The 26,948-nt window shown below is 43.9% G+C and overlaps 1 protein-coding gene across 2 annotated transcripts in view; it reads left to right on the forward strand.

Annotated features, from left to right (window-relative positions):
• Positions 1 to 26,948, forward strand: part of Agbl4 (AGBL carboxypeptidase 4) — a 1,202,140-nt gene that overhangs the window by 1,099,928 nt on the left and 75,264 nt on the right. For both annotated transcript variants that reach the window (XM_055628940.1, XM_055628941.1), the window contains exon 9: positions 12,347 to 12,458. In XM_055628940.1, coding sequence (XP_055484915.1) covers positions 12,347 to 12,458 — 112 coding nt within the window. The remainder of the gene's footprint in view (positions 1 to 12,346; positions 12,459 to 26,948) is intronic.

Consider the following 26,948-nt stretch of genomic DNA (forward strand, 5'->3'; position numbering starts at 1 on the left):
CACACACACACACACACACACACACACACACACACACACACACACACTATAACTGACCTGCCTCTTTGACCTCAAAATCCAGAGGAGGAATGAAAGACATTCTAAGCTGTCCAAAGTCAAATTGAACACAAAATCAAATGTATAGAGTGTAAAACAATGTTCATATTCTATTCATTCTGTGTCAGTGTCAAAACTTCACTTTTTCCGTTTAGCTAGAAATGGAAACAATGTTCCATGTCAGGCCCATTGAGAGATCTGCCAGGTCCTCTCCCCTACCTTTCCTGTCTCACAGCATCATGGACAGACATCTGGTGCAGAGCTCCTCAGCAGCATCTCTGAGGGCTGCTGATATGTCCCCTCCACTGTGGAAGCTCAGGCACAGTGACCCTTCCCCTCCCCCCCCATGTTCCAAAGCATCAGGTATACCGGTGCTCTCTCTGCCTGTTAGAGAGGACTTCCTGTTCAAGATCGCTGTCTCTGCCTTATGTAGGCTCACTCTGGCCCAGATTGGTATCTGCACAGCAGCAATGCAGTTGTTTGAAGATTATGAGTCTTTGCTTTGTCCACTTTCCCTCCAATGGCAGCTTCTGCTCTGTGTGTTGAAGCGCTCAGGGCCTTTTAACTTGTAGTATAGAATCTCGCAGCCTGTCCTTCCAGCTTTCCTTCAAACATACCCCAGATGTTTGTCATTGTCCTTCTTGAGACATGGTGTCTAGGACTAAATGATGGTGATAATGGTGAAAATGATGATGACTAACATGTATTACTTCTTCTGGACCTGGCACTATTCCAAGGATTTTACATTTCTTGTTTCATTTAACCATTAGCACAACTGCACCATTGTTTCCTATTGACAGATGAGAAAACTGGGGTACAGTTATCTAGCTCCTCTAGCATACTGGTCTAATTGGTGGACTAGCACTGGGAAGGGTCTATCAGCCTCATTCCGGGGCCCACACTCCTGACACAGCCCATATGCATTTTACTATCTAGCACTGAATTCTCCTTCACCTGGCTCTTTACCTAAATCCAACCCCTTGCACTTTATTTGGCTGAGTCACAACTCCCCCAATATTTTGTAGAGCCTTTTGAGAAGCTTGTGGCAGAAACAGGGTAGGAATTACATCTCTTCCTTAGGCAAAGATATCAGGTCATAGAAAAAGTAAGCAACCTGTTGAAGATCATAAAAGTCACATACCTCAGATGCAGCCAGAGCAATGGCCAAGGCCAGACAGACCCTTAACTCCCAGAGACTTTCCTGCTTTATGTAACCCCAGTGATGACTTCATAGAGGCTGAAAGAACGCTTGGGCCTTTGGCGTAAATGGGTGTCTAGCCCAGAAGTGTACACCACCAAAACCAATTATTCAGATAAGCTTCCCAGCCAAGTTTCTCAGGAAAGGCCAGGTGGCTAGATGTCTGTGGTGGCAGTCTCCTCTCTCTCTGTCCTGTAAGCAGCTGAATCACATTTCAAAGTTGGAGTTGATAGCAAGTTGGTTTTAATAATTGAATCTACAGTAAAACAAAACAAAACAGCAGGTCTCTGGGGAAGGGGCAACCAAGAAGTAGTGGCTAGGGAGTCTCGAGCATGGGTGAAATAAAAAATGCCATCATGTCTCATCCTAGTTCCTAAACCACTACTCATCTAGCCTCAGTCTCAGTGTAAAAATCTTTCTGCAGTGCCTGTTGATCATCATTAGACATCAGAGCTGTTTAGCTGGACCTGAGGCCTGCAGAGAGAGTATCACTGGGCATCCTTCCATGCTCCTTACCCACTGAAAATCAAAGGCATAGATACAACTGCCAGTTTTTGCTGATACCTGGCCTCTGCTGGCACTCTGTCTCTGCTAAAGAAGTCTTCCCAGTAGATTTTTTTCTTTCCTCTGCTTCTGTTTTTTTCCCCTGTCTTCCTCCTTTTGCTGTATCTACTCTCCCTCTCTTCCATTTAATGGTGTGCCTCCTTTCTGCAATTAGCTTATAAGCCTTGGCCATGCTTACCTTGCATGATGTTCAGACTTGGTGGCACAGGATAAGAAGTGAGGATCATATTGTGGAGGACCCTGAGAGTCAGACCTTGGAAACAGCTAACAGGTATGTAACACATACCTCAACCTTCCTAGGTGGTGTCTGCAGCATCTCACATACACAGTGCCATTTGGTCCTCACAGCAACCCTCTGAAGAGGGGAGATCTTTGTTTTTCTGTCCAGAGAAAGCTAATCACAAAGGTAGTAGACAGATAAGCTGATATTTCTCTGAGCATCATGGCTCCTATGTCCATATTTGGATTCTGGATCCTTAAAGCAGGTAGGTGAGGGAAGTGCCAGCTCCCACAGGGGAAGACATGAAGGACTTCTTTCTCATCTTTCTTCTGCCCATGTGTCCTAAGAGATTGCAGTAGCCAATTAATAGCTTCAAGGCCAGTGATCACCTTGAAAAAAACGTCAACCTTCAGGATTAAAAAAAAAAAAAAAGAAAGAAAAAAGAGTAAACCCTTTATCAATGTTCTTATGGAGAGAAAAAATATCACCTTGATCCTGAAATAAACTTTCAGTCCTATTGTCACATAGCCCATGACCTTGTCAAATTCTGTCTTTCTTTTTGGCCTCACCCTTCTTGTCTCTGAGTGTATGGTTAGGATTTGATAGAATGTTCTTACAGGTGGTGAATAGCTCTGGGGATATGTTAAGCTGCAATCCTGGGAAGTCCCTGGAACCCAGTATGTTCTCCTTCTAAGTTGGAAACAGGGGAGAGGGAGAAGAGTCCCCTGGAAGCCATGCTCTGCATAGGGAAAGTGGAGCTATATTCTTGCATGAGCTTTTACTGAGGAGATATAAACAGAGCCCATTCCACCAGTAAGATACCAAAGACCAGTCCATGCAATGATTCCATCAAGGTTGACCTTGGTCAGCTAAAACAGCAGAATCACCAAGAAGTCTCACCCTATCATGGATAATGACTTCCTCATAGCTGTGTAGATAGGATCCTCCATTTGTGTAACCTTCCACACTATATGCCAATGACTCCTGAGACCAGGAGATTATATGCAATGGGAACAGGACTACATATAGCTGGCAGGGAAGTTCAGGAGTAGATGGCTGGAATCTCAGGTGAGGATCCAACGGCCTCTTTCTATAAGGGAACACCAGCAAAGATGATCTTGAGAGTTCCTGGCAAGCAGTCACAACCACTCTGATGATGATAGTGATAGTGGTTATGTTTGGCAGACAGCATTCTGCAATGCCCACCAGCAAAGCTTTCCCTTGTCTACTAGGAATAAGCAGTAGGAGAGAAAGCCCCGAAAAGCCTGGAGTTGGAGAATATACCTCTTCCAGATGTTACCTGAGCAGCTCTTTTTCCCAAATCACTTGGATTTTAAAAGGAAAAAAAAGCCACTGTTGAAGAATGAAGGCTTTGCCACAACTCAGGGTCAAGAAGCCAGGATTCTGGTTTTCGCCACTAGTCAGGAGGATAAGGACTCATAGGGATATGTAGTTTATATACAGATACTTTCACACTAGTTTCTTATTTGGAGCAGAGTTTTCCCATTTAAAAACAAGATGGGTAGTGGTTTAAAACAAGAGGACATAAAGTTGAAGTGGGGAGGTCAAGGTGGACAGGGAAGAAGTTATGAAGAGAAGCAGGGTGAATATGACCAAAATACAGAATATGGAATTCTCAAAGAATTAACAAAGATGCAAGTTGTTGAACTCAGCATCATCCTTTCACCCAGGTGGCAGTCTGTTAGGATCTCCCCTCACTCTGAAGACTACTTCAAAAGAGTGAAAAAAAAATGCTGAGAACTGTTCTGTTACGTGTTTTCTCCTACTTCCAATGTCCATCCCATTTGTCTTTGTAAGTGAGGATTGATCATCTTACCCCAGGTCCTCTTTCTTGTTTATCTTCTTTAGGTGTACAGATTTTAGTATGTGTATCCTATCTTATAGGTCTAGTGCCCACTTATAAATGAGTATATACCATGTGTATCTCTCTGCTCCTAATACCTCACTCAGGATGATCTTTTCTAGATGCTGCAGAGGGCCTCTGAAAGAATCTGCCTAGCAGTGTATCAAAGCAGATGCTGAGACTCATAACCAAACCTTCGGCAGAGTGCAGGGAATCATATGAAAGAAGGGGGAGTTAGTATGACCTGGAGAGGACAGGAGCTCCACAAGGACCAAATATATCAGGGCACAGGGCACAGGGCACAGGGCACAGGGGTCTTTTCTGAGATTGTTTCTCCAACCAAGAACCATGTATGGATATAACCTAGAACCCCTGCTCAGATGTAGCCCATGGTAGCTCAGTATCCAAGTGTTTTCCCTAGTAAGGGGAAGAGGGACTATTTCTGACATGAACTCAATGGCTGGTTCTTTAAAAAAAAACCCTCCCCCTGAGGGAGGAGCAGCCTTGCTAGGCCACAGAGGAGGACTTTGCAGCCAATCCTGAAGATACCTGATAAGCTAGGATCAGATGGAAGGGGAAGAGGACCTCTGCTATCAGTGGACTTGGAAAGGGGCAGGGAGGAGATGAGGGAGGTAGGGTGGGATTGGGAGGGAATGGTGGAGGGTGCTATGGCTGGGATACAAAGTAAATAATCTGTGATTAATATAAAAATAATTATTTTTAAAAAAATAAATAAATAATATTTTTTAAAATGCTGAGAACTTAAGCTTGGAGCTGCTGGACTGGGTTCTAGTCCCACCTCTGTTACTTGTCCCTGTTGGACCACTGCAAGCTGCTTAGCCATCTGAGCACCAGTTTCATAGAGACTCTGCCAACACTGAGGGTTCAGTGGGAGTGAAGTGCACTTCTCTCCTTCAGCTTTTTAAAGGTGTTTTTTTTTATTTTTAGGTTTTTCTTCATAATTTATTCATTATATATCCTGATTGAAGACCCCTGCCTCAACTCCCCCAGTCCCACAGTCCTTCCTCTTCCTCTCTTCCCCCTAGTTCACTGAAAGGGGGAGTTCTCCACTATTGCCACCTGCCCATAGCTTTTAAAGGTGTTTTAACAAACAGATGAATTTGTCACAAAGATACTTAGTGGAAGACCTAGAACTTAAACCTGCATCTTTCTGACTTTCTTATCCATCTTCAGAGGATTCTGAAGTCTTCACTGTTGTCTTAGTCAGGGTTTCTATTGTTATGATGAAACTCCATGACCAAAAAGGCAAGTGGAGAAGGAAAGGGTTTTTTGGCTTATACTTTTATAGCACTGTTCATCATTAAAGGAAGACAGGATAGGAACTCAAACAAGGCACCAACCTGGAGACAGAGCTGAGGCAGAGACCATGGAGGGGTGCTGCTTACTGGCTTGATGCCCAGGGCTTCCTCAGCCTGAGTTCTTATAGAACCACCAGTCCAGGATTGTCACCACCCACAATGGGCTGGGCACTCCCCCATCAGTCACTAATCAAGAAAATGCCCAGCAGGTTTGCCTACAACCCAGTCTCACGGGAGCATTTTCTTAATTGAGGTTCCCTCCTCTCAGATGACTTCGTCATGTGTCAAGTTGACATAAAACTGTCCAGCATAGGCATCCTGATCACAATGTCCCCCTGATGTGGTGATCTATGAAGAGGTGGGCAAAAAATGCTGCAACACCTTCGTGTGGTGATGAGTGGATATGTTATGATTATTCTTATCTGGCATAAATGGCACTGCATTTGTCTGCAGCACAGCAGAGCGTGGCCTACTTGCTAAGCACTTTGCAGGAGCTGTTGATGACAGATTGTCTGGCATTCTGACACTGACCAATCAATAGAACTAGAAGGTGCCTCAGGCCAAGGGCAATTGAATCCCAACCTTTTGTGGCATTAAATAAAACAATATTTATTTTGCTTTTGGTGCAAGTATACTTAATCCAATACAACTCATTGGTAATGCTGAAAAACTGCTGTGTTTGGAGAACAATTTCATGAATGTCCCATACATCTCTGCTTGTCAATGTCAAGGCTCCCAGGAGAGTGCAGCCTCACAGTGTTCAGAAAACTGATATGGAGCCATTACACTGCGTTTCCCCCTGTCTTTTAAAAGAAATGCAAAGGCATTGCAACAAGGAGGAGTCACAGTACCATTCCCAAGATGGAACTGTCTGTTTGCTGCTTGCATAACATTCTTTGGAACCAGCATGTTTTTGCCTTTGGACAAAGAAGGAAGTGAGCAGGACAGGAAGAGACAAATGAGTAGCATAGTGTTCCTTTCACAGATCACATCATCTCATACAGATAGACAGTGGGACCCCAACGCCGGGCTGTGGGCCATTATGGCATTAACAAGATCTGTTTTGAATCCAGTTGTATATCCTACTCATCAAGTGACCTTCCCAAGTTCAAACAGTTCTTGACTTTTTTTTCCCTTACATATAAACAATGATAAGTAATACCTACCTCACTTGACAACTGTGGGTGCGTTCACTATTTAACAGATACGTATATTTTTTTCTTCAAACTATGGTCAGTTTACCCCTTCACAGGAAGCATCTGTCTGAGAAATGTGTTTTTAGGTGATTTTGCTGGGGTGCAGACATTCTGGCGTGTACTTGTGCAATCACAGGCGGCAGTGAAGTCCCTCACTGACTGAAGCACTGTTGTCTTGCTCATGACCCCATCTAGGTAATTTCCCAGCCCTATTTATAGACCTGCAGAGCCCTGGCTCAGGCACTTATGAATATTTTCATTCACTCAATACACAAATTGAAACTTCTTTGCACTTAGTCTAGATTATGTTGGATTGAGGAGTGATGTTAATCCAAGGACTTAGACATTATCCCTGTTCTCGTACAGCTCACAGTTTGGAAGAAGGAAAAAAAAAAGATATTAAATAGTGCTCCCAACTCAGCAGGAAGAAAAGATGTAGTGTGTAGTCACCTGACAGTCATATATTTTCAGCCTGGAAACTAAAGTTCAGTCCCCAGAACACATGTAACATTGGGAAAAGAAACTAACACCACAAAATTTTCCTTTGACCTCTGCATTCATGTTGTGATACACATATAGCATATACTTTGCACACACATAAATTATACACACATCACACACACACACACCACATAAACAAGTGTAAATTTTAAAAAGTTTACATTAAAACAAACAGAAGAAGCATATGATGCCAACCTGGTTCCTACAATAGAAATCCTTGTAATTTGAATTTACTGGAAAGAGTTATTTCCTTCACGGTCCCTGACTCTGATGCTAAATCTCAGTTATTGATACTTTAGAATCATGTTATGAAAGAAAGATGCTTCCATGAGTGAAGTATGACTTGCTTAGTTTACAAAGAACATAGAACTCAGAGAGAGGAGGCGGCTTTCCCACGGTGACAGAGACAGCAGAGATGGCGCTGGTACCCTGTCTCTAGCCAGGTCTCAAGCATCTCTACCAAGATGTTTTGCTCTGGAAACACGCAACTACCAGGAGACTTATTGCTGCTCAAAAATTCTTCAGAAGTCAGCTCAAAAAGTGCCCACACATCTTCAGCTCCCTGAAGAGTCACTGGATCATGGGGTCACAAGCTCTGGCTTCTAAGGCACTAAAGGGTCATTAAGGACTGAAGTTGCCTTTGAGTCACAATCACTCTATTTCCATTAAGAGGATGGGTCCGGGAGTGGATCTTCCAAGACAACTCAACTCTAGTGCTTCCCTTATAGGTTTTCTTTTGAAAGATGTGTTTGTTTGTTTTTAATTTGTATGCACGTGAGTCTATCTGCATGTATACCATGTGTATGTAGGTGTTCATGAGGTCAGAAGAGAGTGGTGGATACCCTGGAACTATCCCCTAGCCCCTTTGTTCAGTTTTGAGTCTAAGTTTTTTGAATCAAAGAGACACCCTGGAAGCAGCATGACTAAAAAGGTGGACCATGGAGTCAGGATCAGGAGTCCAGTCCAGGCCTTATGAACTATTGGTATGTGGCTTCAGTGGAGTAGCTTGTCTTCTGTAGCCCTTAATGAAACTAGAGCCTGCCTACATTAGCTGGATTCATCACAGTTATACAAGATCCGAAATATCCATTCAATAATTACGTCTTCAGTGTTTCCTACAACGCATGCTCCTTGGCAGGCACAAAAATGCAAGCAATTTATGAGCCAATGGAATAGACTCAGCACTGCTGGGGAATCACATTTACTGCAGAGGCAAAGGAAAAGCAACTCTCCCGTATTTATAGGGAGTGCAAATCTTCCCCCATACCTCCTGAAGGAGATAATATTTAAGTTCAGATCATTTCAACGGTGCTACCACCACTATCACCATCGCCACTGTTATCACCAGCCATCATTTGTTCTAGTTCACTCCATTCTGAGGGTTCTACCAGGGCAGTTACATACATTAGTTCATATACACAATCCAGAAGGTCAGGTGGTTATCCTCATTATACCCATGATAAAACAGAAGCTCAAAGGGGTATTTAAAAAGGAGATTTTTTTTTAAAAGGTCATAGCTGATAGGGCAGACAGCCAACATTTAAACCAAATTATGAGTTCCAAATCCCCCAGTCTCCAACATACAGCCTCACCATTCTGTGCAGCTGCCAGGCCAGGACTGAGACTGATGTGAAAAATGACTGAGAGAATATCCTAATAGAGCTGTCTAAAAATGACATCAAGTAGGGGGTTCTGGGTCCAAGGTCATAGAGGCATCCTAGAAGAAGCTGGTGCCCTGGGTGTGACAGTGCTGGGAATAGAGAACAGGCACACAGCCAAACCGCATGGTAGAGCAATGGTTGCCGGCAAGTACTGTTACTAAGGACGTGTTCCTTTCCGGATTCTTAGATGTTCATTAAGGGCTGAGAGACCTTGGTGTGCAGAGCACCCAGGTTATCTGTCTGCTTGCTGACTGGACACTAGGGAGTGGATAATCCAGGATCTTCCTAGAATTTCCCATAAATTAGCTCAGAGGACCAGATGGTTAGGGATACATTCAGCCAAAGTAATAAAGACCAGCTCCAACTCCTTAAGCAGAAAATAAACATATAGGAAAGGGTTTTCAGTACCATACAGAAGCTGGAGTTTAGTTCGGAAAAAAAAAAAAAAGCATTAACAGAGTGTCTCTCAAGGGTAATTTCTTTGTTGGTTTTCTGTTGCTATAGCAGCACATGGAAGGTTGGGTAGTTTACTAAGAATTCACACTTGTTCGGCTCACAGCTCTGGGGGTGGAAAGTCTGAGGAGACAACAACAATGGTATCTTGGGTCTCCCAGCTAAAAATGCCTAAGCCCAAATGGGTTCACTACTGTATTTTATTAAAAAAAAAAATATATATATATATATATATATATATATATATATATATATATATATATATATATATATATATATATATGCTGTAGAAGGCCATCCTCTAAATACAACATGACTATTACCATTATAATCACACCACTACACAAGACCTTCACAAGATCAGGCCTGTTGACAACTATGACAGAAGGGAAATTTTGATTTTCTACTTTTCTTATTAAGGACTATCTATGATTTTTATTGGGAGAATGGGGAGAGGGTTCCACAGCAAAGAACACTGTCTACTCTTCCAAAGGACCCAGGTTCAATTCCCAGAACCCACATGACAGTTCACACCTGTCTTTAACTCCAGTTTAAGGGAATCTGAAATCCTCACCTAGACATTCATGCATGCAAAACACAATGTACATAAAATAAAAAATAAATTATTTTTTAAAAAGATTTTTATTGTTAGTAAATAAAGAATAATATTAGACTTCCCTCATAGAATTACTGTTAGGATTAATTTAGATAGAGCATTAGTACTTGGTATGTAGCTCTCAGAATATGAGTTGATACCGCATTGTCCCTTGGTGATGGTTATGTTGTAAATAGCTTTAGGGTTCTCTCTTTCTTGCTTTGTAATCAGAGAGGCCAATATCAATACTTGATCTAAATAAAACAAGAGGAAATAAAATATAATCAAAATTCTTGCCAGGCATTCAATGCCCATTCCATTTCACCCCACCACCCTCTGTGGAATGCCCCATCACTACCCCCTTAGCTTATGCTGTATTATCCAATCAAAGCAAACTGCCCTCATTTCATGTCTCTCAAATCCTGAGTGGTTTCACACTCCCTCTTTGGCTTATGCATTTCCTTCTGTCCTCAACATTAGGAAAAATTCCACTCTTTCAACAAAGTCCAATGCACAAGGCTTTCTCTTTGTTCTTTAATTTAAATCAATTTATTTATTTATTCATTTTACATCCCAGTCGTAGTCCCCTCCCTCCTCTCTTCCCAGTCCCACCTCCCTCCTTCTTCCCCCTCCCCCTTCTCCCCTACCCTTCAGAAAAGTGGACGCCCCCCACTTACCCATTCCAGCACATCAAGTCATACCTGGACTGAGTGAATCTTCTTCCAAGGTGGCCTGGCAAGGTAGCCCCACCAGAGGAAGTGATCAAAAAAACATGCAACAGAGTCCTGGTCAGAGACAGCCTCCACTTCCCTATGAGGAAACCTGCAAAAGACCAAACTGCCCATTGGGTACATCTGTGTAGGGGGCCTAGGTCCAGTCCATGCCTGGTCCTTGGTTGTTGCTTCAGTCTTCACAACCCCCTGCCCCCAGGACCAGGTTAGTTGGCTCTGTTGGTCTTCTTGTGGAGTGCCTGTTCTCTCTGGGTCCTTCTATTCTTCCCCCTATTCTTCCACAAGCCTTCCTATGCTCTGCCCAATGTTTGGCTGTGAGTCTCAACATCTGTTTCCATCCCTTGCTGGGTGGTGCCTCTCAGAAAGCAGCCATGATAGGCTCCAGTCAGCAAGCAGAGCAGAGTGTCTTTAATAGTGTCAGGGTTGGCTCTTTCCCATGGTGTTGCCAGGCAGTGGTTGGACATTCCCTCAACTTTTCCTCCAGTCTTTATCCCTGCACATCTTGAAGGCAGGATAAATTTTGGGTTGAGGTTTTTGTGGGATGGGTTGGTATTTCCTTCCCTCCAATAGGAGTCCTGTCTGGATCAAGGTTGGCCTCTTCAGTCTCCATGTTCCCCACTACTAGAGTCACCCGCATATTCTCTCAGGAGCCAACCCTGTCTTAGGTCTCCAGCTTATCTCAGAGATGCCATGGCTTCCTCTTGTTGAGGTGTTTCTCCATGTGTCTCTCCAAATGTGAAAATAACAAAGCATTAGTTATACACCTGTGCTTATTTTAAAGGATAGAAAGAAATCATTATTGTTTCTTTCCTGTCCCAAGTCCTCAATTATGTTAAAGGAGAAGAATGTCTCCAACGGAGTCCTTATTTTTCCAAGTAGGATGATAGGTGGAAATGTAAGTGTTATATGCAGAGAGAGGATAAAATTGTGCTGTTCCTGGAAAATAGACAGGAAATTTAAGTTGGCAAACTATGTTACACTAAAGGGGTGGAAGGCTAGGGAAGGAAAAGGATGGACATTCTAGGGCAAAGAGAAGTGATAAGGATATGAATAGCATCAATTTGAACATGGATAAAAATCTGAAAAGATCAAAATTTTATTCTCCAAACAATGAGCAGCCACAGGCGAGTCTAGATAAAATATTTTCAAAAAGCAAGATAGGAAGCTTGGTCTTCATGAGGGTCCCCTAGCAATTAGAGCAGGTGATTGTCTCTGACATGGACTCTGTTACTTGCTTTGAATCAGCTTCCCCTAGCTAGGCTGCCTTGTTGGGCCTCCATGGGAGAGGATGCATTTAGTCCTGATGTGACTTGATGTGCCATGGTGGGTTAATTGAGAATGCTCCCCTTTGCTGGAGAGATGGGAAAGGAGAAAGAGTGAAGAGAGTGAAAGGAGGGAAAGGAGGAAGGGCAGGGCACTGTGACAGGGAAGTAAAGTGAATATAAACAAATAAATAAATAAACAAAGAAACAAACAAATAAATAAGGCAAGATAGTCAGATCTGTGGGAAAAAACTCATTATGGGGCCAGGATGATGGACTAGACAATCACACAGAGATTATTTGAAGTGTGAGTTAGCACAGTGGTTTTGGAAGTTGATCTGTAGCCTGGTCTATCCTGGAAAGGGTATGTGCTGTATGAAACACAAAGGAATAATGAGGACACGTAGGGATGCCAGGGGTTCTGGCCTGAGCATTTATTTCACCTGCACTGTTTACGGTGCCTGTGTTCATAAGAGTGAGACCGTGCTGAAGGAGCATTTTTGAACATCTCTGTAATTCAGTGTCTTCTCCTATAAATTTTGAATCATAATATTTAACTCAAAATATTGATCGCACTAAATTAATAAATCCTAGCAAACTGCTTACAATTCTGTCTGAGGGACAATAAGTGACAGGTAAGTGATTCTCCCCCTCTTAACTGTATTGGGTGTATGAGAAGCTCAGCGTGTCCCATCTGTACTGACTCCAGATTGGACTTTGTCTAGATGCTCCCTGATGGGGTTTGACCTGAATCGTCACTGGCTGGATCCCTCTCCATGGGCCCATCCCACCCTGCATGGAGTGAAACAACTCATCATCAAGATGTACAACGACCCAGTGAGTAGCAGGATACCCGCGACACCTGCTGGCTAATGGGCACATCCAAAAATGGGGGAAACCCCTGGGCAGCTTTAAATTAGGGTTACATGAACACAATTAGGAAGATACTAAGCATGAATGCATGTGAATTTTACAGACTCAGTGCCTTCTCCCACTCCTTTCTTCTCCCTTCTGCTCATAAACACTGGCTTGGTTGTGGTAGCACCATGAAGGGCTGAAAATACATTGGAGCACATCCTTATTTGTCAAGGATGATGAGCCAAAGAAATGCAGCTTGAATTAGTAGGAGAAAAACAGATTTTCTAATGGAATGCCAGTGGTATATGTTATATAGGAAGAGTGTAGACTGGGCTATTCCACACATAGGGAATGTGGTTGCCATGTGTTCCACCTGATGAGTTCCACTTCTACCTTGACTTGCTTCCATTTTCCAGTCCTAAAAAGACTCCAGCTGGCCTAGTTAGGAGGTCACTTGCACCTCTGTGCAATGGGTTGGCCAAAGAAGCAAGAGCGTATACAAATGGCACCATCTTGGGGCCCATGTGATGTGAGTTGGGGCTCTGTTGCTGGAGAAGAGGGCCTACTGTTCTGGAAGAGAGAAGGGAACCATACAGACAGGTCCACACTGTGTTTTTTTTCAGATGAGCAAGTTGTTGCCAGTGAAAAATCAGAGAAGATAGTGGGGATTTGTAGTGTGGAGAAGGAGACAGGTGAGAGCCGTTCTTCCTGAGGAGCTATCAGCAACAGATCCCTCTCCATGGATCTTCCTGAGGAGCTATCAGCAACAGAGCATAGCAGATGTTTGTGCTCAGGAGTGAGGACACACATAAGCAGAGGAAGGGCCAGAAGGAAATAGAACTTCATAGCAAGTTACAGATGTCTCAGGGCAGAGTATGTGACCTTGGAGCTTTCCTTACGGAAAGCGCTCAACTAGAGGTGAAAACCATAAAAGATGGTGCATGGAGGAGGGGCAATTGTTTGAATGACATTCCAGGAAAGTTACGCCCAAGTCTTTCTCAGCCAAGATAGATTTGGGGTACTTCAGAGATGTACCAGTGTGCCCACCAGTGTGCCCTGTCCTGTTTACTCTGCTGAAGATGCCAATAAAATACATCTAATTAAAGAGTGACATGAATCCGAGCTTAAAGACAAAGGCACACATTAGAGCAAAGATCAGTGCAAAATTAGTCCTCAGGTGTGACAATGCTATCTTCATTTTTGGAAATCACTTTACTCTTTCTCTCTCTCTCTCTCTCTCTCTCTCTCTCTCTCTCTCTCTGTGTGTGTGTGTGTTCATACACATGCACATTTGCCACAGCATGCATGTAGTGGCCAGAGGACGTTTTCCTGAGTCAATTCTCTCTTTCCACCATTTGGGTACTGGATAGTCCAATTCAGGTCATCAGACTTGGCAGCAGGGCCTTCACCCAGTGAGCCATCGCACGGGACCAGACACACCATTTTCTTTCTATTTTTTTAAACAAATTATTTTTTCTTTTTTTAAAATGTATTTATTTATTTATATCAGTTTACAAGAAACCGAGAATTGCTAAAACAATCCTCTACAATAAAAGATCTTCTGGAGGGATCTCCATCCCTGATCTTAAGCTGTACTATAGAGCAACAGTTATAAAAACTGCATGGTACTGGCACAGAAACAGAATGGTGGATCAATGGAATCGAACAGAAGACCCAGGAATAAACCCACACACTTACGGACACCTGATTTTTGACAAAGATGCCAAAACCATACAATGGAAAAAAGATAGCATCTTCAACAAACGGTGCTGGTCCAACTGGATGTCCACATGTAGAAAAATGAAAATAGATCCATACTTATCACCCTGCACAAAACTGAAGTGCAAGTGGATCAAAGACCTCAACATAAAACCAGACACATTAAATCGGCTAGAAAAAAAAGTGGGGAATACCCTAGAACTCATTGGTACAGGAGAAAACTTCCTGAACAGAACACCAACAGCACAGGCTCTAAGAGCAACAATCAATAAATGGGACCTCATGAAATTGAAAAGCTTCTGTAAAGCAAAGGACACCATCATTAAAACAAAGCGACTGCCTACAGATTGGGAAAGAATCATCACCAACCCTTTATCTGACAGAGGACTCATATCCAATATATATAAAGAACTAAACAAGCTGAAAAGCAACAAACCAAGTAATCCACTTAAAAAATGGGGAACAGAGCTAAAGAGAGAATTCTCTGCAGAGGAATATCGAATGGCAGAGAAGCACTTAAAGAAATGCTCAACCTCATTAGCCATTAGGGAAATGCAAATCAAAACAACCCTGAGATTTCACCTTACACCCATCAGAATGGCCAAGATGAAAAACTCAAGGGACAACACATGCTGGAGAGGTTGTGGAGAAAAGGGAACCCTTCTCCACTGCTGGTGGGAATGTAAACTGGTACAACCACTCTGGAAATCAATCTGGCGCTTTCTCAGACAACTAGGAATAGCGCTTCCTCAAGATCCAGCCATACCACTCCTAGGCATATACCCAAAAGAGGCGCATGTACACAAAAAGGACATTTGCTCAACCATGTTTGTAGCAGCTTTATTTGTAATAGCCAGAAGCTGGAAACAACCCAGATACCCCTCAACTGAAAAATGGATGCAGAAACTGTGGTACATCTATACAATGGAGTATTACTCAGCAATGAAAAATAAGGAAATCATGAAATTTGCAGGTAAATGGTGGGACCTGGAAAGGATCATCCTGAGTGAGTTGTCCCAGAAGCAAAAAGACACACATGGTATATACTCACTCATATAAACATACAATATAAATTAACCCACTAAAATCTGTACATCTAAACAAACTAAGCAAAAGAGAGGACCCTAGCTAAAATGTTCAATCCCCATCCTGAAAGGCAAAGAGGATGGACATCAGAAGAAAAAGAAAATAGGAAACAACCTTGGAACCTGCTACAGAGGGCCTCTGAAAGCCAGAAGAAAACAGGAAACAACCTTGAAACCTGCCACAGAGGACCTCGGAAAGCTTCTGCAGTATAGACTGTCAAAGCAGATGCTGAGCCTGATGGCCAACTGATGGGCAGAGTGAATGGAATTCTATGTAAGAAGTGGGAAATAGTAAGAGCTGGAGGGGACGGGAACTCCACAAGGAGAGCAACAGAACAAGATAATTTGAACACAGGGAACTTCCCAGAAAATCATACTCCAACCAAGGACTATTCGTGGAGATGACCTGGAACCCCTGCACAGGTGTAGCCCATGGCAGTTCAGTGTCCAAGTGGGTTACATAGTAATGGGAGGAGGGACTGCCTCTGACATAATCTGATTGGCCTGCTCGTTGATCACTTCCCCCTGAGGGGGGAGCAGCCTTACCAGGCCACAGTAGAGGACAATGCAGCCACTTTTGATGAGAACTGATAGACTAAGATCAGAAAGAAGAGGAGAATGTCCCCTATCAGTGGACTTGGGGAGTGACATGCATGCAGAAAGGGGAGGGAGGGTGGGATCAGGAGGGGAGGAGGGAGGGGCTTATGGGGGGATACAAAATGAATAAAGTGTAATTAATAAAAAATTAAAAAAATTATTTATTTATTTATTTATTACAATTTATTCACGTTGTATCCAAGCTGTAGCCCCCTTCCATGTCCCTTCCCAATCCTGCCCTCCCTCCCTCTTCTCCTCCCATGTCCCTCCCCCAGTCCCCTGATAGGGGAGGTCCTCCTCCCCTCCCCTCTGACCCTAGCCTATCAGGTTTCATCAGGACTGGCTGCATTGTTTTCCTCTGTGGCCTGGCAAGGCTGTCCCAGCTCCCTCAGAGAGGGGGAGAGGAAGGGGAAGGAGCTTGACTTTGACTGTGGATGTAAATTCTTCTTTCCTGTCTTCTCTGCTAGACCTATGTCAGAGATTGCAACACCACAGACTTCCTTCTCCAGCTCATCCTTTTCACAGTTGGAAGCCAGCCATGTGCATCCAACCCCCTTATTAAGCTGAATTCTCCAGGCTTCTGTATCCATGCATTTCAGAGAGGAGAGCTGTGTTGTATTTTCTCAGGAAGCACCTCTAGTCTGCAGAGTTCTCTCCTGCCCCAGGCTTCTGTACTGATTTTGTTTCCCCATTAGTTTCCTGCCTTCTCCTGCTGCTACCTCCATCTCAAGGAGAATAACTTTCCCTATCAATTAGTTTTCCCTAACAGGCTAGTCAAAGATACTTAGCATATGTTTGTTGAATTGGTTTGAGATGAATATGGCATTCTATTGTGCCAAATGTAGTGTTGTTCGTAGGTACAAAACTGTCATCCACGGAAAGTATAGCACAATGAGGCTTAAGACTGGATTCCGGGTCAGTCGGTGCAACAAAGGGGGATCACTGAACAAAGAGGTATCGTAGATAAACCCAAAGAAAAGAGCTGGTAAGAAGGAAGGGGACAGGAGAGGGACCGTCTTAGTCAATGTTCTATTGTTGTGAAGAGACATCATGACCATGGCAATTCTTATAAAAGAAAGCATTTAATTGGGGCCTGCCTACAGTTTCAGAGGTTTAGTTCATTTTTATCATGCTGGACAGCATGATGGAACGTGATCAGACATGGCTCTGGAGAAGAAGCTGAGAGTTCTACATCTGGATTTGCAGGCAGCGGGAAGAGACGGAGACTGGGATTGGCTTGGGCTTCTCAAACTTCAAAGCCCACCCCTAGTGACACACTTCCTCCAATAAGGCCACGCATACTCCAACAAGACCACATCTCCTGATAATGCCACTCCCTGAGCATTTCAATATATGAACCTATGGGGGCCATTCTTCTTATTCAAGCCACCACAGGGGCCCAAGGAACCTCAGATTACTAAAGATGGAGAGATTTGAGCCTCCCAAGCCATCATTAATTAGAAGCTATCGATTTGCTCACAAATGACTAGATCCAAAAGATAGTTCAGGCAAAACTGAAGCATAGAGATATTAGGACATTGCTGATGGCATGTATTGACTTATCATTAGCTGCTGAGCTGTCAGTGAGTATGCTTGGTTGCTAAGACAACAGTATAAGACACCTTCTTTCCAGAAGTCCACACCTTTCAGGGCATTAATAAAGAGTCAAGCTGACTCCAAACAAGATCCCTGATACCACACTGTTCTCTTTGTTCCCTTTATCCTCCCTGCTTTATTTTATTTTTTTGTGGGGTGAACTGCTTAATATGCCATGCATTTATTTTCTCAAAGCCTCCAAGAGTCTGAAATGCAGGAGCATCCTGGCTAGTCTTTGCTCTCAGGGGCTCAGAAGGTGACAACCTGGGTATCTATCCATTTGGGCTGTGAGTACATCTGAGGCTTGGCCTTTGACTGCGCTCTTTTCTTTCTTCTTTCCACAAATATTTATATACCGTATATTGTATTGATGTGTTATATTAATGCAATGCCAGGCATTGTAGTGATAAAACTCTAAATTTTGCAATGCAATAGGGAAATAGACATTAAACGAGTGAATGATGGGAAATACATGTTTTAACCATGTCAGCTCTCTCTAACAACAACAAACAAACAAACAAACAAACAAAAACACTAAGGGGGGTAAAAGCAAAATGGTCCTAAGCCTTGGTCTTGCTGGGGCAGTTCCAGCTTACACCTGTTGTCCTGGATGTAAGAATGTCCTTTTAACTTTTAAGAGCATCCTTATCTGGATGATAAATTTCACATTCTCGCGTTAAAAGCCTAGCTAAGATTCCCAGTACAGGACTGAGGTGTGGCAGATTCAGGTTCACAATTTGTATGAGATCTACAGGCACTCTTGCGCCCAGCTGCAGGCACTGCAGATGCCCAAGGTGTGTGCCCTAATGCCGTGAAATGTGTTTCTGCTGTTACCTGCAGAGTCCTGTGTATGTCTACACACAAAGAACTCCCTGCTGCCAAGACAGTGAACTACACAGACTGTTAAGGAAAGCTCCTGTTGTCTCCTCCTCCTCTCCTTCCCTCCACTTTCCTCCTTCCCTTCCTCTCTTCTTTTCTCCCTCCTTCCTTTCTTCTTTCCTTCCTATATTTCTCTATTGGCACAGTCTTGCTTTGTAGTCAGGCTGGCCTCAAAGTTAACACTCCCCCTGCTCCAACCTCTCGAGAGATAGGGTGCACAGGTGTGTGTGTGCTCTCTCCAGCCATGTTTGGTTCTAAGCCACCCTGCGTCCGTTCTGTTGACCTCGGCACTGAGAACCACCAGAACGGTCTGAGATCCACATATTACTCCTATGCCAGGGCTGTGAAGATGCCTGTCATTTGCTCTGCATTCCTGTTGGAACAGATGTCCCACTGCAGCCCCACGGAGACAGGCTCATCAGGCAGCTGTTCTAAGTACATTTTACCGAGGTAAATAGAGGGAGTGAGAGCCCAGCCTGGGAGGCAACACTGTATAAGTGCAAGAAAGATAACCAGGGAAGGGAGAGCTTTCTAGGAAGAAAATGCCAGAGTCTGCATTTGCCTAGACTGGTAGACAAATTCAGGAGACTGAACTGGAGATAGATAGAACAAAGAAACACCTTTAGAATTCGGGGAGCAATGTGGGCTCCGTTTTCATGGAGGTGTAGGCAGGGGAGTGGCAAGCAGGGAATCTCTGTTTTAGAAGAGCCTCTCTGGTGAGTAGAACGTCTTTTAAAGATCTGGGAGAATGACTGGTTAGCTTGCTGATGGTAGGCTGAGGGAATAGAACAGCCATGGTAGGGAGGGAAGTGTAAGGACTGCTCTTTGTGGCCAGTGAGAGAGATGGGGGTTCGCAGTATGCCCATGGTTTGGTTTGGGCCACTGTGGATAAGCTAGCCTTCCTGGAAATTCCAGGGGAAAAAAAAAAGCATGCACAGGAAAGGAAACAGGTGACTCAGAACATTAGATGTGCTCCGTCCGAAGCTAAGTAGGAATAAAATGGACAATCAGCACCTTAAGTCCCTGGAAGGAGCCGTTCTGTGTCTTTTTCAGTGGGCAATGACAGCCTGCTGCCCCTGTGTTAGTGGTGGCATTCAAAGGTAGCTTTCCTAGCCCCAGGCTCACTAAACCCTTCACCCTGATGAGGACGCTTGATATTAAATTATGCTCTTGCAATAGGTGTGTTTAACCCAGAGGACTACACTCGAGCTGAGACACGTGTTTCATGTTCTTCTCCCACGATAGCTCTCTCTGCACAGGGTGACTCTTGTTTACCGGCTGTGATAGATTGTTCCCTGAGGGCAGAGTCTGGCTAATTTCTCAGAGTCCCTGATGTTCAGCAGAGCTCTGACTGTGAGTAAGCAGCATAAATGTTGAGCAAAAGTCAGAACAAGCCCAGGCCCTCTGTTTCTTCTTAGATTTCTCTGAAGAATAGCATTGGTGTGCAAACCCTCCTCCCAAAGCTACCCTCTGTCGCCATTACTGTGCACTCTGACTGAGAAGTGATCTGGAGCTTCAAATCCTCTTCTGAGTTCATCTGCAACTGGCTGAGATCATCCCAAGCCCCAAGGAATGATATCAACCGACACCTTTCCTAGAATATACAGGCTTCACATCATCTTAGTGACTCACTCCACCCTTAGACTGTGTGCCTACTCCATCTTACATAACCACCATTGGGATTCATTGCCTCTGAACACCGAAGACTTTTCTTGGCTCCAGGTTCCTTGTCTCACCAGTCCCCAGCTTGTCCCTACCAACTAACCCAACTTGTTCAGAGGCATCACTTAGGTATTTTGGAAGCTTTAGTGGGATGAAGACCAAAGGAACCAATTTAGGTCTTTCCTCCCCATTCTGATTTTAAATCTGTGAGCTTTGTCACTAGAAATGCCAGCCCCTTCTAGCAAGAACTCACCCTGTAACCAAGGGAATTTTACTCTATTGGAGTATGCACCATACAGAATGGAACATACGGAAAATGACAATGAATGTGTGACATAATTAGCCACACAGCCAGAGCCACTCTCACTCTACGCCTTCCTCTGATATCTGCATCCAGTTATGACCTGAAGATCTCATGGAAGCTAACCCGGGGGTGATTATCCTAGGACCATCTACCTGCAGCCCTGCTGATGGGCAGCATCTCCCTACAAGGTGCACGCTGAGTAGCACTTTCCTGTAGTGATGCTAAATTTTAAAAGGGTTCATTCCCTCTAAAAGCACAGCACATGTTCCTCAGTATTAGGATAAGCAAGACCCTCTTGGGGTATAAGAAGTTGATGGTTGAGTGGCAGGGGGAGTTCCAGGCCAGAAAGATTTACAATCTGGAAAGGACAGATCCTTAATGCCATTTTAGACCAAGGCACAGAGGATGATATTTTGTAAGAAATAAACCGCAGTGCTTTTTGAAACCTGGGACTGGGGACACTGTTCCGTGTGGGGCTGGAGGTAGGTGTTGCCAAGGGCAATCGAGAAATCTACGTTTAGACTAAATCTGTAAGAGTAGGTGATATTTCATGAGCTGTCTGTGAATTTAGAGAGGAGAGAGATAGAAAAGAAGAGCAGGCATTCCAGGAGAGCAGAAAGAGAGAATAGGAGAGGGAGACGTGGCCACTGGAGCCAGCCTGTAGGACTTATTATGAGCCTTTTTTTTATTATGAGCAAGTGAGGGGCAGTCTAAGGATGCTCAGTGTGGGTTTGCTCACTGGGCCAAAGAACTAAAATGAGCATTGGGCATTCTTTTAAGTAGATTTTTAATTGAATTAAATATTGTAGCTGTAAAAAATAAAATAAAATAAAAGCAATGAAATAAAACACAGCCTGTCAGGAATATTCCACCATATGCCCTTTCACTGTCCTGAGAAGTAGAAAGAAATCAATGAGTAAGATTTCCAGCCATTCAGTTCCTCAGTTAGGAAACTACAGAGTCTCATTTTAAAAGTGAACTCCGACCACGTCTCCCTCCTCTTTTGCTTCAGAACCTTTCAATTACTCCCTATTACCTTCCACAGAAAGGCCAGCGTCCCCTGACATGCTGTTCAAGGCCATGCCTGCTCTGTTCATCTTCTGTGCCCTCAGGACCTAGCACAGAACCTGGCACTGTAGAGAGCATTCCGCTGAATGATGAATGAAGCGGTGAATAAAGAATAGATGTTTCAGAAAACTGCCAAGGCTGCTGTACGCAGAGTGGAGCATGGAGCCCAGGCAATGAAGGAAGACAGCCCAGTTGCAACAGTGCGGGTGAAAGACACCCAGGTGTGCTCTCAGGGAGGCCAGGACGGTGCTGTAGCTCCAGGATGCAGCTGAGAGAGAAGAATGGGTTCCCCTCCCCTGTCCCAAAGCCACTCCAAACCTAAGGGCTGATTTTTTTTTTTTAATCCCAGCAGTTTCTACATTCCAAGGTGATGTTTTCCTTTTCCTGGAAGAGAAAAGCCCCCTCAGCCGCTGCTGGCGTTGCTATAACAACTTGGCGCAGCTCTTTAGACAGATCCATTTCCTTAAATCATTTAAGGAAAATTAGCTGCCATAACAACACAGAGCAGCTTTGAAAATAGACCAACACAGGCTGGGTAGCTCCTCCTCCATCCCCTGCCTCCTGGAGTCTTCCAGATAAGCTGCTCTCTTTCTGTCAAAGAAATGAATAAATTATGACACACTTTGACAAGCAGAGAAGTTGGTGACATGGTCAAATAACAAACATAGACCCATCACCCATTCACGTCTGCCCCCCCCAAAAAAAAACCCCCCACAAAAATACAGATACAAATACCATAAAGAAGCATGTGGGGAAAATGGATATATTCATATACATAAAATGGAAAGCACATATACAAAAAATATATAAGCATGGTAAATAAGAGCAGACATGCAGACAAGTGTGGGGATGTGTGTGATTACAGAAAGGATTTGAATGCAAACATAGCATCAGCCTCAGCTTCATCACTCACTTAAAATGGAAAGACATGCCCACAGTTCATGCGAAAGGATGAGAAGAGGTTCTGGGTCAGCAGACAAGAAAGCCCTGAGATGGTGCCTCCTTCTGGGGGCATCTGTATGTTCAGAGATGCCAGGTTGCTAGCACCTGGTTAGGGAGGTGGGAAAACCTACCTTAGAGATTAGAGATGCTCCAAGTCCTGCTCCTAACTGCAGGAGAATAGGAGGAGCCATGGCATTTTGAATGAGACAATTCTTTGTCCCACATTGCAAATTTTATCCTTCCATGGAAAAGGGCAATGCCACAGCCATGAAAACCCATATTACTGACACATTTGTCTCCCAGGGCCCTCAGAACCTCCGGAAGCTGAACAGTGGACCTCCACACCTTTGTTCCAGATCCATGTCTATGACGCTGTTATCCTAGAGTCCCTTGCAGAGCAGCTGAGGCTCTGTGGGATTTTACTGTGTAGCTGAATTACTCATTTGCTTGGAGCTCTTAGGCAAGTGGCTCCTCAACTGCAGGCCTTTAACTCCCCATCTATACACTACGGTGTCAAAGGGTGAGCACCAGGAGATCATTCCAGATCCACAGTGTCGGCCTGGGCTTATCTGCTGACTACACTGCACCACACACACACTGAGGCACAGAGTTTCTACAAGCCACCCGAGATGGACAGCCTGATAAATGTCTACAAAAGCCTTAAGCACAGAAGCTCTGTGGCTTCCTAACCTTCAGTGTACCCCGGCTAGGAGGAAAAAACAGCTCCCGGCCTGCCTGCCTCACCAGAGGTGCAGGCATTTTCAAAAGACGGGTTACTGTCCTGAGCTAGAATGGAAAGGAACGTCCAGAACCCGGTCACCTGCCAGAGGTTACCAGAGGGAACAATTGAGTGTGTCCACAACTCCACCAGAGGTCACACTTGGATACATTCAAGCATTTTCCCACTCCTTCTAAAATGGTCCAGAAAATCAGTAAATAACCACAGAAGAGAGAGTTCAATATGGTAATAAAATCTTGAAATAGATAATGTTGTTCAGGGAATCTGAAAACAGAGGGCAGTGATTCATGAAAATTTTATAGTTTTTCCAATGGTTTGAGATAGTTTATGAAAGTCTAAGGAATTTGAAAAGAAACTATCATTATTTTTAAGGGTAACTTCTCTCGCCCATGATAAAGTATGGGTCTATTATTTGCTTTTAACAAAATAGATTATAACTTTGGATCTTTGGAAGAAAGCAAGGTAAAAAGATGGCTCTCTTGCTTCAGAATAACATTCTTGTGGAGCTAGTGGCCCTCGACAACATCTTTCATCCTGAATGGCCCAAGGTACCGCTTATCAACCAACTGGATACATACTGCTCAATTTCACAGGAAACAGAAGAGTTTCTTGAAGGTTCTCTTTAGTCGGGTCCCTTTAACTCCTTACACTTCAGTTCTCAGGAAGCAGAGAATCTCCTGCCTTCTCCTCTGCTTCCTGTAAGGGATATATACTATGCATGTAAACTTTCATTAACAGTATTCAGGAAATGGAGCCATTATTTTATGCTCTTGGCTAAGTGCTTTTCCCCCAGTCCCCACAGCTCTAGCTCCCACACTGCACCATAAATTATGATCCCTTTGGAGGCTTGGACTTTGCCTTGATCATTTCTACGTCACTAGCATTCACAACAAAGAGAAGGCCCTCAATGAATGTTGAAAGAGAGGCAGCAGAAAAGCCAGCAGAGGGGAAGAAATCCTCTCATTAAAACCTGGACTGTCGGGAGCTAGGAAAAGCGCATGATCCTTGGAATCTGCTCACTTAGAGACAACACCTACCTTGCTGAGAAAACACACTTTAAATGGCTAATAAAAAGTCTACACACACACACACACACAAAAAAAAAAAAAAAACAAACAAACAAAAAAAAAAAACCCCTGGACTGTAACATGAATGGAAGTCTAAAGGATGAATAAGGAAGTAAGATGGTAGCTCAGTGGGTAAAAGCATTTGACACCAGCATGAAGACCTGAGTTCAGATCTCCAGAATCCAAGCAAAGCCAGGAGCAGTTGCATGTGTCTATAGTTCTAATGCTAATATGACAAATAGAGGCAGAGACAGGAGAATGCTTGGAAGCACACACACACACACACACACACACACAGAGAGAGAGAGAGAGAGAGAGAGAGAGATTTTAAAAATGAATAGACGTTTGGTGAGAAATAAGGAAAAAGAATATTCTACATAAGGCTGGAGAAATGGCTAAGTGATTAAGAACACCAGCTATTCTTCAAAAGAACCCAGGTTGGATTCCTAGCACCCACATGGTAGCTCACAACCATCTGTAACTTTAGTTTCAAGGGATCAGACATCCTCTTCTGGCCTCTGTAACCCCAGGCACATACATGATACTCAGGCAGAAATACAAACAAAGAATCCATATAAATAAAATGTCTTTAAAAAATCCTCAGACACTCTCTAAACTCTCCTGAATCCACCTCCAAGCCCACTTTCCCCAAGTTTGTTTATTCCTTCTTTTCTGTAAATAGTAATAACTCTTCTTTTTTTTAATATTGGTTTATTCCATAAATATTGACAGAGGATATATTCCTTGGGCATGACTTCTTAACCCTGCCTCTTCTGGCCCCAGGGCTCCATGCTCCCAGACGCACAGCAAAACCCTCTAGCATGGGACTTGCCATGTCTCTGTTGCCTTGGACATGACCAGGTGGCCTGCAGAACCTCTTAAGAGGTCAGTCTCTCCAGAGAGGAGCTGTTTGAGTTCTACATGCTCCTGACAGAGCTGGCCACATGCTTGCTCAAAGTACACATCATGCTGAGCTTTAGTGACCACTGTCTGCCTCTTTTAGACTGTGAGCCCTTTTTAATTTTCTTTCTGCATCATCTGGCAGAATTCACCCCTCAGTAGACCCCAAATGAAGGCTTGGGAAAGGAAATCTTGACTAAATCTCCCTCATCTCACCTATCAATCCCCAGTAAGACAGAGCAGAAATATCCCAGAAGAAACCACACAGTATCTTAAAGGTCTGCAGTCCCCTCTCACTGTGTTGTTTTCAGACATGCTGTCTTCTTTCTTTTCTTTTTCTTGCTCCTGATGGCCCCTATTACAAGGAACTCCCACATGAGGATGGAAATTCTGGAAACTCTGAAGTGTTTGAATCCAGCCATATAACCCATATCTTGAATTCATGAATACTGAAGCTGATCTTTTCACTCCCTCTCTGTTACTGCTATCTATTCTTTATACTCTGGCTTCTCAGCTAAACTAAGCTTTGGTCCCCATTCTCCCTGTATCATGGCTAAACCATTATGAGCCAGAAAGGAGGCTCTGAACAAACATGGTCTGACACCTCAGTCTATCTCCAGGTCAAAGCTTCTCATTAGCTAACACCGTCTGTTTTCACCCCTCCCCCACTCCTTTCCCTTCTGTGCCCTTGTCTCAGCAGGATGAGATATGTGGATGCAGCCTGCTACCCTCTTAGGCACCATGCCAAGCAGACCTATAACAGAGGATAGGTTACATTGTTGGATGTTTTTGTGTTTAACATGTGTGGAACTTTTTGGAGGGTTATTTTTGGTTGTTGCTGTTGGGAGGCTTTGGAGCCCAGGATGGATTCATGCTGGCACATCAAATAGCATATTGCATTTCAGAAACTGGCCTTAGCCATGGGAAATCAAGTAAGCCAGATGCCTAATTACTCCATTATTTACTGTGGTGGAGAGAACTGAATTCTGATGAAAGGACCAGACTAATCGCGGCTTCCAGCAAAAACTGAACTGTTTAACCTTTTATCAGGAAATGGCCCCTGCCCTCCTGAAGTACCAGTTCCCATTTCCCCAGTCGATCCCGTACCAGTCCCAGATGTCTGCTTGTAAGGAGGCTTATCAGCCTGAACACAGCCTAATCCTCTGGCTGAGGAGCCTCCATGCTTTCCCATTCCTTAAGTCACTGCAGGTTTCTGTTGTGTTACTTCGTGACTGGTAAAATAGATAAAAGAGGAACTTCTTTGTACTCCTCAAAAGCAAAAAGGCTTTCATTCCCCCATTCAGCAAACATTTCCTGACTATAAGCACTGTACATGGGAACACAAAGGCCCACTGAACCCAGTGCCTCCCTTACAAGATCTAGATGAGGGCAGTGGTCCTTGAGCTGTTTACAGAAAATCTGCAAGGGATCTGAGAAGCCCCCCACATGGGACCGATCCTTTTCAGCAGAGTGACCGGATCATGTGGTTATGGACTCAAGCTTAGGCCTGGGTCTTAACCTCAAGTCAACACCCAGTGACAGCTATCCTGGGCAGGTCTACTAGCTGCTGTAAGTTTCAGTGTCTTCACTTGTAGAGGGTGGCTGTGAGGCCTAAGTTAGCAAATTCTTGTGACAGTCTTGAAGTACTGTGCTATGCACACATCCTGAAGAGCATGCTGACTATAAGAGCTGTGAATAATGGAGGATTTTGGCAATGAAATTTGTAAACTTGTGGTTCAGAGCACCAAACCAAGTCAACCTATGAACATAGTGGTATATGTTATGATGGACAAGGGCTCTGAGTGCCAATGGCAACAAGCAGGGCTGAATCAGATTTAGGGTCATACAAGACTCCCTCAGGGAATTGAGTCTAAAGAAAATAGTCTAGTGTGAATAAGGATTTGTTAAAAA

Source organism: Psammomys obesus, unplaced genomic scaffold, assembly GCF_907164565.1.
Source record: "Psammomys obesus unplaced genomic scaffold, mPsaObe1.curated_primary_1811, whole genome shotgun sequence".
Taxonomy (NCBI): domain Eukaryota; kingdom Metazoa; phylum Chordata; class Mammalia; order Rodentia; family Muridae; genus Psammomys; species Psammomys obesus.